This window comes from Brachypodium distachyon, chromosome 1, assembly GCF_000005505.3.
Source record: "Brachypodium distachyon strain Bd21 chromosome 1, Brachypodium_distachyon_v3.0, whole genome shotgun sequence".
Lineage (NCBI taxonomy): Eukaryota > Viridiplantae > Streptophyta > Magnoliopsida > Poales > Poaceae > Brachypodium > Brachypodium distachyon.
Genome location: NC_016131.3, coordinates 71,584,092 through 71,598,893, shown reverse-complemented (window position 1 = coordinate 71,598,893; position 14,802 = coordinate 71,584,092). Strand labels below are relative to the sequence as shown.

Sequence of the window (14,802 nt, the reverse complement as noted above, 5' to 3'; positions counted from 1 at the left end):
AGGCACAGGGAAGGGCACCAGCCAACACAAGGTCGGGGGATAGCCTCAAGGCCTAGAATGCATGCTGCCATGTGCCCTATGCATGATGGAACCTGAAGAGTGAACATCAATTTTTGTGAATGTATATTCACAACCCTGGTCCTTAAGCTACCCAATGGCATCTAGCAACACAAAAAGAAGCATCAGGAGTTATTACTTCAGTCCATCTCCATGTTAGAAAGGGCCAGTGTTTTGGTGCTAGGGCTATAAAATCTGGTAGACACTAGTTAGTCAGTGGTGCATAACCTATATTTTCTGTTTCGCACAACAACTTATGATGTATGCAATCTAATCTGGTTTTAGCTTTGTAGCTGTGGATGAACCCCATATCCCCCATTCCATCAACCAGAGTAACATGACTTTAATGGACGATTGCCAATTCAACACTTTGGTCAGCACCACAAGTATGCAGTAGCATGAAAATACATGTGAGATGTGATAGACAAAGCCAGCACAGGTCCAAGAGTACCATAGCAACGCTATGCAGGTAGCAAGATAATTTTACAGGTAACAATGGCATGTGAATATGTGAACATATGATTACTATGATCGTTTGTTTGCTAATTTATTGAACAAAAAGGAACCATGTCATGGCAATTACCCGGCAAACATAGTATCAGCAGAGTTACACAATGGCGTCAAATCACCGTAACCCGACTACACAACAGAGCACTGAAACCTCTCTCCGTGGATCACTGCACCTTCATCATCTCCGCGACACTTTTGGCCTTGGGCGCGTACAGGGAGTACACCAGCACCTGCCGCTTGGCCACCTCCAGCTGCTGCTTCCCGTCCGCGAAAGCCGCCGCCGCGGCAGGCGCGTCGGCGAGGGCGCGGTTCTCGCGGAAGGCGTCCGCCGCGCGGCGGCGGGTGTACTCGCGGATGTTGTAGTCCGAGAACTGCCTCGCCGTGCGTAGGAGTGTGCGGAAGAGGGAGAAAACCTCCGGCCTGGATGGGGCCGCCGCCGCCATGGTCGTGTGCCGAGGCTACAGAAGAAGAAACCTACAGATGCCTGAGGGCTTTGGAAGGTTTGGGGGAGAGCGTAACAAGACGAAATTGATGCCTCACCTCGTGGAGGAGCTCTTGGCGGCGCACAGGGGAGTCGGCGCGGCGGGAGCAGCTAGTCCGGCGGGCGATGGGACGAGGAGGATGTCAGGGGGAGCGGCGGGGGAGAGAGACCGATCGACCTAGAGAAGGGAGAGAGGATTGTGGGGTTTGGGGGAGCACACGCCACACGATGGCATTTCCCTGTAATTTCTAGTCAAGTTTGGAGGCATTTTCTGAAAAGGCAGACAGACAGCTGGAACTGGAAGGCGGAAGCTGAGCTCCGGAGAGCAAAGAGTCATGTGAACTGTGTTGTGGAACACCCAACGTTTGCACTACTCGAGAAAGAACACAGCGCCTCTTGCCCTCAACAAATCTCTTCTGCTTCTAGCAAATCCTCCCAAGGCTTTTCGGATTCCTCCGTTGCCCCGCAAGGTACGTTTCCTCCTGCCCTCTCCCGCAGCATCCCCTCGATTATTTTCCGCGGCGCTCTTCTGCATTCTCCCCCCTTTTGCTCTCCCCGGTTCTTGGGTTTGGGGTTTTGGAGCAGCGCAGCTGGGGACCGATCAGTGCGGATTTTTTTTCCGGGTAGGATCATCTGACTGATATTGTCGATCGTACCGGACGCTTTCGTAGTTTTTTGTCCAAATAGACTGGTTTCTTGAGGTCGTAATTGAGAAGATCGCGTCATAAATGGAGCTGAAGGCAGTAGGTTTGGTTGCTGCGGGTTGTCACTTACAAGCAGAAAAATTATCGGTCGATTTTATGCTCATTTTATTGGCTGAATTTATTGCGCATTTTGGTATTAGTGTTGGGCTGACTGACCAACAGCAAACTCCCCAAAATTTGGTCCCTGGCGTGACTTCATTTTCCAATTGTTGCCCCTGTGGTTAAGATGGCTGGATTTGGCTGAAGCTTCTGTTCTTGATTTTTGTTATTTTCTGAAGGAACATACTTGCTCTTTTTGGTACGTTTTTATTCTATGGCTATGGTGATACTTAAAACTAATTAACAGGGTTAGAATGAAAACATCGAATGCTTATACTTACGGGAGTGTCTATTTCTCAGTCGACTGAGAAATAATTATTTCTCAGTCAACAATGTAGCCATCCAATGAAGACTTTCTTATCCATCGGACCTACATTAATCTTACACGAATCTCAATGATTGAATCAAAAGGTTGTTATCATCGACTTAGAAATAGTTATTTTTGAGTCGCCTAAGAAATAGCAAAACCGTATACTTAATGTGTGACGAAATCGTTGATCTGTTTCTTGAATTTGTAGACCAATGTTTGTTTGTGTAACTTGTAGTTATGGTCACAAATAACTGTTCCCATCTGTTCTGTTATGGCCACTCTGTACTTGCTATGCATATTAGCATGGTGAAGGGTGACAAATGCTAATATGTATAACTAGCAAGTACAAAGTGGCCGTAACAAGTATGAGCATACTTGCATTACATGCCGCTTAATACAGCAAGTCTTTTTTCTTCTATTCTGCAGGATGGATCCTAGTGGCTGCAAAAGACAGAAACATGAAATTGAGCATGATAGCTCACCAGGCAACCAGTCTCAGGCAACCATCATCAGTCATAACAGTTCTGTCCGCCTTCGATTTCTCGAGCAGTTTGACGACTTGAAGTATGCAAGTGCCACTAAAGATTACAAGGCAGTCAATGCCAAGATGCATGAACTTCTCAGCACCCTTGAAAAGCTCAAAGAAGTACCTATCAAGTTGCCCTATGTCAGTCCAGTGCTCAAGACATCAGATGCAAGATTACATAGCGCTACCCAAAGTGGGAGCAATTTTAGTTCTGATAATATTATTGACTTGGATCCGGACAATGTTGGAGATCATACCCATCCTAACATGGAAAATACTGGGGCTCACAATACAACCTATTTAGTTGATTCCGGTGACGGGGACATGATTAAATCAATCAGAGATGGAAATTCATCTGGTTGTATGCAAAATGTCAATTTTACCCAAGAATGCTCATTGGCTGAGCAGCCTGGCCAATACCAGGACATCATCATGTTGGGTAATGAAAACATAAATTCTGAAGATCAAGCTGTAGCTAAGCAAGGAAATGACATCATGGACATTGACAATGAGGTGCAGTCAACTCATCATTAAAATCCAAAAAAATAAATCAATGCATCTGATATAAGGCATTATTACCATAGTTTTGTGCTGCATTAATAAGAGAGGAGGTCAATAGGATTCACAAAATTGGAAATTGAGTCTCTTTTTGCCATAAATTGATTATATATTAGGAAGCCATAAATCATTTTTTATACAAATAAGATATGAGCATGACTGTCCCTAAATATTTAGTCAACTTCTGCCACTGCTTAACAGTATCAAGTTTGTCTAAACTTATGCTAACATGATAACTTACATTTTCTTTAAATTACTTATTACTGACTAGTTGTCAGCTGTGTTTCAAGCTCAAGGAAAGTGCTTTATTTGATGGCCATAGTTCTTCAGAGTCACCAGAACTGATCAAGCAAGGACATGGCGACATAAGTATTTACAATGAGGTTGACTTTTCTGTTAGCTCTGCAAATGTTAATCAATATTGTTGAATCATATTATGTCTATATGCCTAACAATATCACATCTCAGTAGCATCATAAGTCCTTGAACAAGGAATACAAGCATTAGTAAGATGTTGTATTTCGCTTGGAATAACTCAATGATATCTGTGAAGTAAATTTCTAATATGTTATGAATTGGGTATATTTCTAATCTTCTGACTATCCCGCTTTAGTTTGCTTTGTTGAACTACAAATAACTTTTGCTTTCGTTTCATCAATTTTTTTCCATATAATATACTTGCTCTGTTTCAAAAAGGAAAAAATAACTGTTTGATTTAGTGAGAGATTTTTTTTAATAATCACAATGTTTGAATTTATGGGTGAAATTATTTCTCCTAGTCACTGTATTGCATTTCAACAGAACCATGACGAGCAGAAAGGAAAAAGGGAAGGGGAGGGTGAAGATGTCCAAAGTGCAGGAAGCATAGAGAACAACAGTGTACCTGTTGTAGATTCTTATGATATATCTTGTGAGGTCATACAAAGTGAGTCAACAGAAAATGGAAATTATGATCGCTATGATAACAATGACAGCCCAGTTGATGAGCTAGAATACCTTTGGAGGGACATGTCGCTTGCATTGGCATGTTCGAAGGTATTTATTTAATCAACTCTTTGCATTTGTCTTTTGATATATCTTTTCTTTAGTTTCCTGGATCAAGTTAGACCTGAGTATTTTCATGATAAAAAACCTCAGTGCCTAGTTTCTTTCGTATGTATTTCATGAAACAGTGATAATGGTTTTGATGCAGCATTCTCTGACTACTTGGTTCTCAGCAAATACACCCCATAGAACATATACATGCCTATACCCTACTAGCTAAATGCCGTGCGTTGCTACGGATAAAACATATTAGACTGCTCGTGAATTAAAAAACTTTTATGTATTAATGACACGTGTTAGTAATTTATCTTAGCTTCGATGGAAAACACCATCCATATCTTAATTATTTAACATATTTAATTGTTGTGTTAGGAGGTGGTAAGCTTTTTTTTTTACGATAGAGGAGGCAAAGAGGTGACGGACCGACGCCACCAATTGCCTCTTTTATAAGAGTAAAGATAGTTGAGCGCCGTTGCTCCGTCTACTTGGTGTATAACTGTATATTGTCGAAAAGAAGGAAACGAAGTGATTGCTGTCTTCGTTTTTCGAGATTTTACTACCTCCTTTTCACAAAGAATGGCACACATGTTTTTCAAGATTTTACTTTGACCAACAATTAGACTAATGATTTGAGGGTTATGTGATACAAAAATTATACCATTGGATTCGTATTTCAAAAACGTTTCCAACGATATAAATTTGTAACATATAATTTACATATTATTGGTCTAATCGTTGGTCAAAGTTCGACCTTGAAATGCGTGGGCGGCTGGGCGCCATTCTTTGTGAAAAGGAGGGAGTATAAGCCAAGCAAACCCTTTATTTGGTGCAACACACGACCAAATAGCAGAATAATCCAGATCTTGCAAACCACCAAAGTTTAACAAGTTGGTACAAGCTCCTCACAGAAAAAGATCAGGCAGCTCCAATTTTACTATTCCTTTGATCAGGCAAGGATATGTGACCATTTTCTGCATCACATGATCTGATGGGTTGTCTTAAAACAGAAAGTTTTGCATTTGTCTCAGATCCTTTTAATTTTGTTCGTCATCATACTATTTGAATTTTTTTTAACAATGGTCCTTTACTTTCTTATTCATGAGAGTCTCGCCAACTTAGCTTACCTGAACAGACCATTGGAAGTGATCACAGTATTGTTCCGTCGGAGAATACTTGTGGAGAAGTTGTGGATGATTGTCATCATGACTTCCTGATGAGAGATGATTTGGGACTTGTTTGCCGTGTTTGTGGTCTGATCAAGAAACCCATTGATACTATTATTGAGTGCCAGTGGAAAAAGGTACGGAGCTTGTTATCCAGTTAGTCCAACTTACTTTGTTGAATGTTCTGGTGATAATTACTAGATGTATGCAAAGTATTAAATTTTCATAGTTACTTCTTACATGTTGGCAAGTTTTTTGGGCATCATAATATCAAGTGGTTATAGAGCATCCTGTCAACAACTCATTGATGCTTAACCTTGAATGAAGCAAATGATATTTTTTCTTTATCACTTATTGTGCCATTAATGACCAATAGACGAAACAATTTCTTACGCGAACACTCATCGAAATCTTATTTACTTGTGGTCTAACTTTTGACGGATGCAGTTGGTTTTGTTTTTGAACTTCAATTCCTAAGTCGCGTATGAATTACTGGGATGTAATTAGACCAAGTAAATCCTGTCCCAATCCCCCTCCTTAAAAAATGTGAATAAAAAATTTCCTTTTATTTTACAATTTCCATGCTGGAACTTGGAAGTTACATCTCTCATTTTCTCTTGCATGCATCAGCCCAAGCAATCATACAGGACATACCCGTCAGGACACAGAAACTCTAATGATCTGGATACACCTATTAATCTTTCAAGAAACATTCTTCAAATGTTACCTGATCCTCTTTCGATCCACCCTCAGCATTTACAACAGATGAAACCTCACCAACTTGAAGGTTTTAATTTCTTGGTCAAGAACTTGGCAGATGAGAAAAACCCTGGGGGCTGTATTCTAGCACATGCACCAGGTTCTGGAAAGACCTTTATGCTAATTAGCTTTGTCCAGAGCTACCTGACCAAATACCCTGAAGGACGGCCATTGATTGTCCTTCCAGTGGGCATTTTGGCAACATGGAGAACAGAATTTCTCCGTTGGCAGATTGAGGACATTCCCTTGTATGACTTCTACTCCTCCAAAGCTAATAACCGGTCTGATCAATTAAAAGTTTTGAACTTGTGGGAAGAAAATAGAAGCATAATGTTGCTTGGGTATGAGCATTTTGCACGCATAGTTTCTGAGCACACTTGTGATACTGAAACCGTCAAGTGTCGAAAGAAACTGTTGAAGGTCCCAAGCCTTGTCATTCTAGATGAAGGCCACACTGCCAGAAATAAGGAAACTGACTTGCTCACTTCACTTGCAACAATAGAAACTCCTAGAAAAGTGGTGCTCTCAGGAACCTTGTTTCAGAATCATGTAAGTGAGGTTTTCAACATTTTGAACCTTGTCCGGCCAAATTTCTTGAAGATGGAGAGATCCCGTGCGATAGTGAAGCGCATATTAAGCAAGGTTGATATGTTTGGGAAGAGTGCATGGTCAAAGAACACTTCAGATAAGTGCTTCTATGATATGGTTGAAGAAAACCTTCAAAAGGATGCAAATGATAAAATCAGAGAGATGATCATTGAGAATCTACGTGAGCTAACTGCAAATGTGCTCCACTATTATCAAGGCGAGCTTTCAGAGGAGCTACCTGGGCTTGTGGACTTCACAGTTTTTCTTAATATGACTACCAAGCAGGAAGAGAGCATTAAGAGTTTTGTGGGACAAAATAAATTTAGTAAACGTTCAAACTGCAATGCTGTTTCTCTTCATCCATGCTTAAAGGATATCAAGAACATATGTGAGAAAAATGAAAATACCACATATCAGAAGATCTTTTTGAGGAATCATGAGAAAATTAGCTCCGTGATGAGTGGAATTGATATAAACGATGGGGCGAAACTAAAGTTTATACACAATCTCTTGTCTCTTTCAGAATCTGCTGGAGAGAAGGTACTTGTGTTCAGCCAGTATGTCTGTTCTCTACTTTTCTTGGAAATGCTGTTCACAAGAATGAAAGGATGGAAACCAGACATGCACATGTTCATGATACATGGCGGATCAGTTCAGAGAGACAAGACCATCGAGAGATTCAACCACTCACCAGATGCTAAAGTTCTCTTTGGTTCCATCAAGGCTTGCAGCGAGGGCATCTCGCTCGTTGGTGCATCACGTGTTGTCATTCTGGATGTCCATGAAAATCCTTCTGTGATGCGCCAGGCGATTGGACGTGCATTCAGACCAGGACAGACTAAAATGGTGTACTGCTACCGTCTCGTTGCCGCTGACTCCCCTGAAGAGGATGATCACAAGACAGCCTTTCGAAAAGAACGGGTGGCCAAGCTGTGGTTTGAATGGAACGAGGTTTGTGTAAATGATGATTTTGAGCTTACTGATGTTGATGTTTCAGAGAGCGAGGATATTTTTCTGGAAAGCCCTGCAATGCGACAAGATATCAAATCCCTATACAAAAGGTATGTGTATCTTAATCATGAATATGAATCTGATTAAACCTGTTATTTTCTGCTATGAGGTTGAATGCATCAATGAATACACAACAATTTGTTTTGTTGCAGGTGAATACCAGTGGCGAGCGCTAACCAATGAGCATGCAGTACAATTGGTATAGGTGGTTCAAGTGAGAAAGAACCCAGGAAAGGAGCTGAAGCAAACTTCCTGTGCTTGTTTGCAGTATTTTGCTTATCATTTGAAGTGTTTTAGTAGTACAAGCACTTGCACTCTAAGCTTTGGTTGACATCTTGTGTCTTCATTAAACATGACGATAAATTTCTGGACATCAGTGTACGAGCAGTCAAGTATGTGGTACTGCAAAATGACTATTCACGATTTCGTTCGGTTTCGATCTTGTGCCGTTCGTGTGGAACCAATTGTGTGATGTACGTTCTCTGTCAGATGAACAAGGCAACCTATTCTGAACTATCTAAGAGCTGTTAGTACTATTACTCTGTGAAAAACCAGTACATCCATGTCACTGCATGTCACGGCTGCCTGAATCAGACGATCATATTGCTTATCCATGGGATCTAATTACCATGCTGCATGTGTCTACAATGTTTCCTTTTAGGTTCATAAATTCTGCTGTTCTGTTCTTGTTCCAAACTGCAAATGGCAGCACATCTTCAGAAAGTGAGAACAGTGCTATAGGAAACATCGCTAGAAGCATGATTTTAATTATCTGCATGTCTAGGAGCATAAAAGAAGGATACAGTTCAAGAAACTGGGGTCCAGTTGGATCAACAAATCATTATCGTGTCAGGAAAATGATGGATCAACCAATCGGCGCCGGCAAAAACCTGTGCAGGCTAAGCCAAAAATACCAATCTACTACTGTATCATCTTTACAGCAAAAGCTACACCCCCCACACCCCCCCCCCCCCCCCCCCCCCGGCTCATATACACCTTGAATCATACAACCTACTCCACTTATACCGAACCAGTCTGTCCAGTTGTACCGTATAATTTTGTATGTATATGTACGTAAAATCGTGTACCATGTATACCCGGCCCGCCGCCGCCTGCGTTGCGCTGCGCTATTACGTGACGAAATCGTGCAGCAGCTGCGCCGCCGCCGCGGACGAGGAGCCGAAGCGCTGCCGGTCGTCGCTGAGGAAGTCGAAGTCGCCGGGGTTGCCGTAGAGCAAGCCCTGCTGCTCGTGCTCGGCGCCATTGTTGTTGTTGTTGCCGCTGTTGCTGTTATTGTTGTTGTTGTTGTTGTTGCAGTGCTGCAGGCCCAGCGTCAGCGACACGCTTCCGCCGCCGCCGTACGCCATGAACCTGCCGTCGTCGCCGCCGCCGTGGTGCGCGAGCGCGTCCAGCAGGCCGCCGCCGCCGCCGCCCGGCCCGTGGTGGTGGCCCAGGAGCGTGTACGTGCCTTCCATGGCGGCCACGGGCTCCGGCTTGTAGGGGTTGTTGATCATCAGCTGGGCCTGGGCCTGGGCTTGCCTCGCGGCGGCGCTTGTAGGGCTCTGGAACTCGTCGCGGTCCTCATGGTCGTCGTCGTCGTCGGCCTTTCCCCCGGCCTGCTGCTTCTGGTCCGAGGAGGAGTTGGTGGAGTCCATCTCGGCCCCGAACTCCTCCTTGTACATCTCCTCCACCATCGGCTTCCACAGCCGGACCCTTGCGTTGATGAACCAGTTTGACACCTACGAAGATCACATCACGCAGCGAGAATTAACACGGGATCGATGCTAGCTGGAGTAGTTCATGTCGACGATGGAGCTCACCTGACCCCTGGACAAGCCGGCCTGCCTCGCCAGCATCACCTTCTCCGAGTCTTTCGGGTACCTGGACATATCCATGGCGGATCGGTAAATACTGATTCTAATTTGGAGAAGATTTCCTTCAAAATTTGGAGGTGATCAATGGTAGCCAAGAGCTTACGGGTGGAGGAAGTGCTCGAAGAGCCAGGCGCGGAGGACGGAGACGGCGGACTCCGGGAGCCCACGCTGGGGCCGCCACGCGTGCTGCGGCTGCTGCATCAAGCCGCCGAACTGCTGCATGGCCCGCTGCTGCCGGAGGTGCTGGTCGATGTACCGCAGCCTCGACAGCCCCGACGATCCAGCAGCAGCAGGGTCTTCCCCGAGGCTCCGGCGCGCCGACTGCACCTGGGCACCGATGGCGTCCCTGAGCGACCGGAAGTGCCTGGAGATGGTTTGCAGCGCCAGCGCCGTGTACGGCCTCGCCGCGCCGGCGCCCGCCACCGCGTCCAGCGACGCCGCCACCGCCTGCATCTCCCTCTGGTACTGCCTGTACCTCCGGTCCACCTACAATGGAGATCGGATCAATCATCGACACAAGTAATAATTTTAATGCGCGAGTTAAGTTTAGGTTCAGTTACCTGGTCGAGCATGCCCATGAGCGCCGTGACCTTGTTCTGGACCTCCTGCCTGTCGGCCGGGGACAGCTCGGGGCCCGAAGAGGAGTTCTCTTCCTGCTCCTTGGTCGTCTTACTCCCGGCGTCGCACTCCTCCTCCTCCTTGGTCGTCGTCGTCTTCTTCTTCCTCTCGACGATCGCGTCGCGGACGCTGACCACTTCGTCGAGCAGCTCGCGGGCGGCCTTCAGGAACCTCGAATTTTGCACGTACACGCTCCCCTGCTGCTGCCTCGCGGCCATGGCCATGGCCATCGCCGGCTGGCTCATCGGGCTCGCCATGGCGCCCGGCCGGTACTGCTGCTGCTGGTACAGGGACACCCCCGGCACCTGCGTGCCCAGGCTCAGCGACAGCCCGCCACCGCCGCCGCCCTGGTGATGGTGATGAAGACGACGCTGCTGCGTCTGCAGGTCGCCTCCCATGAGCAGCTGCGTCTGCAGGTCGGCGGTTGCGCTGCCGCTGTCCGCCGGCTGTCCGTTGTCGGCCCTGGAACCCATGAACGCGGCCGGCTCGTCCTGCGCAATGTGCGCGATGGTCGCCGGGAGCGGGATCAGGCCGCCGGTGGAGGCGTCCTGCAGGTATGGGTTGGACGACGGCGCCATGGGGTAGTGGTGGTGGAATGACATGTCTCCGCCCCCGCCGCCGCCGGCGAGGCCCCTCTGGTCGGTGGAGAAGAACGTGGCCATCTTCTCTCTCAGAAGAAGGTGTACTCTGTCATCAGAAGGGTCCTTTTATATCGACGTTGAGAAGGTTCAGGTTTTGTCTTGAGTAATTCCTACTGGCAAGAAGCAGAGGATTATTGAAGACTCTTTAGCAAATCAGCCCTACTACTTACTATCATGAGAAGATGATTTCAGCTTATTCATAAATTCAAATTGCACTAGTTCTAGAATTAGATTATATGTAACTTCGCATAATTGCAGCAAAGGAAAGATGGCTAAAACATGCTGTGTATCAACATAATAATGTACTGAATCAGGCAGAGATTTGGTATCAAGCGAGTAGGCAACAGTCACTGCAAATTCATTCAGAAACTCTCAACAAAGTAGCAGTATAATTCTCTCAAAGGATAAAAAGGAAACTGCTGAAGTCAACTGGGAAAAGGATAGAATGAATCCAACGGAATTCAAAGCATCTATCTATCTACCTGGGAGAATAAACTTCAGATAACTGCACTTTCTGCAACGCAATTCCCAAGGCTTTGACAGTACCTGCATACAGGAAGACACCCAAGCCTTTTCAGTCATTTGATGAACTCAGCGTCTAATTTGAGGAAAACACCAGTCCTAATCAGTACCTATCAAAGTGGGGGGGCAAAAGGTCTAACCAAACTCGACTTCACACAAATTAAAACACCAGAAATATCAGCTGGGGTCTTCTTGACTTCAGACTTTCAGAGAAATCAAGCCAGAATTCGAAAAACACTTGCTTGCCTGCTTGGTACTCGATCAATTCATAAACCACACCGAACAAGAAATCAGCTCAAAGAAAGCAAACTCTCCAGTTGGTCCTGCACCCACCAACCACAATTAACTAACCAGAAACAGAAAGCTCGACAAGCAAGAAGCACCAACACCAAGAATCTAAACAGAAACCAAAACCTTGATCTAGAAATAACTAGAAAAACCTTTGTTTTCAGAATCATCTACAATTTGATGGATGCAAGAGAACAAGATGAGCTTGATAAGATAAGGCTATCGCATACCTCTGCATGAACTGGCTTTCAGACGAAGCAAGAGCAAGTGTTCTTGCCTCTTGGTGCTATTTTCTGACAGAGACCACCCAGAACTGGGACAGAGCTGATCCCAGGGATTCTAAAGAGGGGTTAGCAGGGGGAGAGGAGATTTAAAAAATAATAAGAACTGGATTGTATATGTTGCTTTTGGTGTTCTTCTCTTTTGGTTGTTCTAGCTCCTCCCTCCTTCCTTGAGCAATAATATACTCCTTCCACCAATAAGGGCCTGCCTAACACTATCTCCCAGCAAATCCTAAAGAAACCCCACCACCATTTTGTTTGTTTCCTCTCGCTCTTATTCCTCTCTATCTCTTTATCTCGCTCGTTTTCTCACATAGGTTTTAGATAGTGCATAATCCCTCAGGATGCATGAACTTGGACGGCTGAGATTGACTGGGATAAGAAGTATCAATTTCTTTGTGATCAACCGACGCTCGATAAAACCAAGATCCTGTAAATTCTACTATGGTACTACTCTGCAGAATATGCTTTCACACATGCAACTGTTTTACTTTAATTTTTACTGAACAATCAGACGATTCAAATCGGCCATGGATTAGCTCAGCTCATCCGTCGCAAACAGCCGTAAAACAAGAGCCATATTCTTCAAGAAGAAGAAAAACATTTTTATATTTGTGGACAAACGTATAGATTCTTGCCAGTTTTGAGTGACCTTGCAGCATACTTGTTTGGCAGCAGTTCAGTTAGTCCACTCAGTGCACAGAAAAGTAGGTGCAATACCTTCCTCACTTGCTTGGTGTTTTTCTAGCTGAAAAGCTCCCAACTTGCCATTTCTAGGTGATTCTCCCCTGAGGCCTTGATTGCAAGGACACCAATCGATCACTGGGAGAACTTTCAGTAGGTGATTGTATCTGTTAAGATGTATTAGTCCCCTAACCACCAGTTGGTAGACCTAAACCCTCTTTTCTCCCCTTCTGAACCTTCCGTATCTCCCAACTGACCATCATCATCAGATGCTCCTAAGCAAGTGCATGGGGGGAGGATGCTGACATCTGACAGAACCAAGTACAGTCCTACATACATGAGCTCTTCTACGGTACCCCATAATTAATTTGAACCCTTTATTTTTTAGATCTAAAGGCTCAGATTTGTTGATACTCCCTAATACTCCAATTGAGGTGTATGGAGTAATATGATGGAGCATTCAGAAGTAAGGGCAAAGACATAATCTCACGGATGTTAAAAAAAAATCCTGAAAACACACGCCGACCGAAACGCTAGAGGACGGGAGGGCGGAATGCGTGCGGCGCGCGGGCTGGGTGAAAGGCCGCGGCAGCGCACACTGGGACGAGGGCGGTGGCGCCGTGGGCTGGTCGAGGGCGGTGGCGGCCCGCTGGAGGAAGGCGAGGCGGCGCCAACGCGGAGAGAGTTGGCGGTGCGCGCGGGGAGGACGGCGACGTGCGCGGGCAGGGAAGGCGGCGGCGCGCGCGGCGAGGACCGCGACGGGCGCGGGCAGGGAAGGCAGGCACGCGCGGGGAGGACGGTGACGGGCACGGGCAGGGAAGGCGGCGCCGCGCGCGGCAAGGACAACGCAGGCTCGAGTGGGGAAGACGATCGACCTATTTCTTAATTATTATTTTATCCATGCAAAAATATGAAAAGACAAAAATGCCCATTTCTAATACTCCGTTTAGTCCTGCTGGAGTAATGGGTACCGGAGAATTTGCCACATACATTTGCATGACCCAATCTCCTTTCTTTTCGTTTCTAGTTAAAGGGGCACAGGAGGGCCCCTAACACCAGATAATGAGATAACAATTGCAAACCTTTATTTCAGTTTGGTGGCAATACTTGCTTTTGAAATTGGACATGTGGTAGTGATGTGCAAGGACAAGTGTTTTCGTGGTCCCCTCCTATCATGAATTTGACCCCTCAACCCCCCTTGCCGCTGCTTTGCGAGTCGCCTCACTTACATGCGGGGCCATTCTGAATGACGCGAGATTCGGCAACAACAAATCGATGAACAGTTGGGTGTTATTCATTATGGACACGTAAACTCTATTCTCTATTCAATAAGTATATTGTGCACGTCTCAAGATTGTGGTTATTAGTAATTTAATAGTGAATAAGTCGCAACTATATATGTGGATCTGATAATTCGAAATTAGTAATTCCAATTGCTTTATTTCTGTCAAGCTATTCGTATTAGAGTGTAATTTTCAATGTCATTTTCAAGCTTTTATTATCAATAAACGCATGTCACATCCCATTTATTTATTCCCCTCTCTCTTCTTTTTTGTGGAAACCAAGAATTCTAGGTACTATAGACCGGGGTATCAAACTAAAGAGTCTTCAATGCATGGCCACATTATTCAATATGGTGACAGTGATTTTCTGGGTGAGCTGTTGCCAGTGATTTCAAAGTTTAGTTGACTTAATGCCATAACTTTTTTTCCAGTTCTACAATTTCGAGTTTTCTAATTTTCGTGTGAGCTTGCTCCCTCTGTTCCAAATTGTGAAAACATAATCATATATTACCAAGGAGAGGAATTGTTACATTACATGCATTTACCCCAGTTTGATTTGTTGGTATACCCAAAAAGGGACAAAAGATATGACATCATGCATTGTTTAGTACGGAGTACTAGATAAACCATTTCTTACATTATTCATGCAGATGTAAGGCATGATGCATTCCGGCCATAACATATAGTATTGGTACAAATGTGAAGTTCACAATCCTTATTTTCCAAGAAACATATAGACCATGCTGCATTCAGATCAATCATGCCTAACTGCACTCAGTTTTATACTCGCAACCCATGAAA

At 45.0% G+C, this 14,802-nt stretch overlaps 3 protein-coding genes across 13 annotated transcripts; 1 reads left to right on the top strand and 2 right to left on the bottom strand.

Moving 5' to 3' along the window:
* Positions 1 to 456: 456 nt before the first annotated feature.
* LOC100833210 (LYR motif-containing protein 4) lies at positions 457 to 1,266 on the bottom strand. Of its 2 annotated transcripts, none has more exons than XM_003558698.4 (2): positions 1,108 to 1,266; positions 457 to 1,025 (listed from the first exon to the last, which is right to left on the bottom strand). In XM_003558698.4, exon 2 carries the CDS (start codon positions 1,008 to 1,010, stop codon positions 732 to 734), a length of 279 nt encoding a protein of 92 aa, XP_003558746.1. In that variant the 5' UTR covers positions 1,011 to 1,025; positions 1,108 to 1,266; the 3' UTR covers positions 457 to 731. The 2 variants fall into 2 exon arrangements, with proteins under 2 accessions (XP_003558746.1, XP_010229152.1); XM_010230850.3 differs by having other exon boundaries at positions 457 to 1,041; positions 1,108 to 1,265.
* A 96-nt stretch (positions 1,267 to 1,362) lies between these two features.
* LOC100846678 (protein CHROMATIN REMODELING 35) lies at positions 1,363 to 8,344 on the top strand. 5 transcript variants are annotated; one of them, XM_024454800.1, is made up of 7 exons: positions 1,363 to 1,518; positions 2,588 to 3,200; positions 3,524 to 3,628; positions 4,047 to 4,280; positions 5,395 to 5,589; positions 6,083 to 7,860; positions 7,963 to 8,344. In XM_024454800.1, the coding sequence occupies exons 2-7, from the start codon at positions 2,589 to 2,591 to the stop codon at positions 7,964 to 7,966; spliced, it is 2,928 nt and encodes a 975-aa protein (XP_024310568.1). In that variant the 5' UTR covers positions 1,363 to 1,518; position 2,588; the 3' UTR covers positions 7,967 to 8,344. The 5 variants fall into 5 exon arrangements, with proteins under 5 accessions (XP_024310568.1, XP_024310572.1, XP_010229150.1 ...); XM_024454804.1 differs by having other exon boundaries at positions 3,542 to 3,628; positions 7,963 to 8,182; XM_010230848.3 differs by having other exon boundaries at positions 3,536 to 3,628; positions 5,422 to 5,589; positions 7,963 to 8,182.
* Positions 8,345 to 8,546: 202 nt separating this feature from the next.
* LOC100846373 (BEL1-like homeodomain protein 7) lies at positions 8,547 to 12,319 on the bottom strand. 6 transcript variants are annotated; one of them, XM_024454808.1, is made up of 7 exons: positions 11,984 to 12,319; positions 11,576 to 11,788; positions 11,426 to 11,489; positions 10,245 to 10,989; positions 9,788 to 10,170; positions 9,631 to 9,691; positions 8,547 to 9,549 (listed from the first exon to the last, which is right to left on the bottom strand). In XM_024454808.1, the coding sequence occupies exons 4-7, from the start codon at positions 10,962 to 10,964 to the stop codon at positions 8,941 to 8,943; spliced, it is 1,773 nt and encodes a 590-aa protein (XP_024310576.1). In that variant the 5' UTR covers positions 10,965 to 10,989; positions 11,426 to 11,489; positions 11,576 to 11,788; positions 11,984 to 12,319; the 3' UTR covers positions 8,547 to 8,940. The 6 variants fall into 6 exon arrangements, with proteins under 6 accessions (XP_024310576.1, XP_010229144.1, XP_014752493.1 ...); XM_010230842.3 differs by having other exon boundaries at positions 10,245 to 11,056; positions 11,984 to 12,317; XM_014897007.2 differs by having other exon boundaries at positions 10,245 to 11,053; positions 11,984 to 12,316.
* Between the last annotated feature and the right edge of the window lie 2,483 nt (positions 12,320 to 14,802).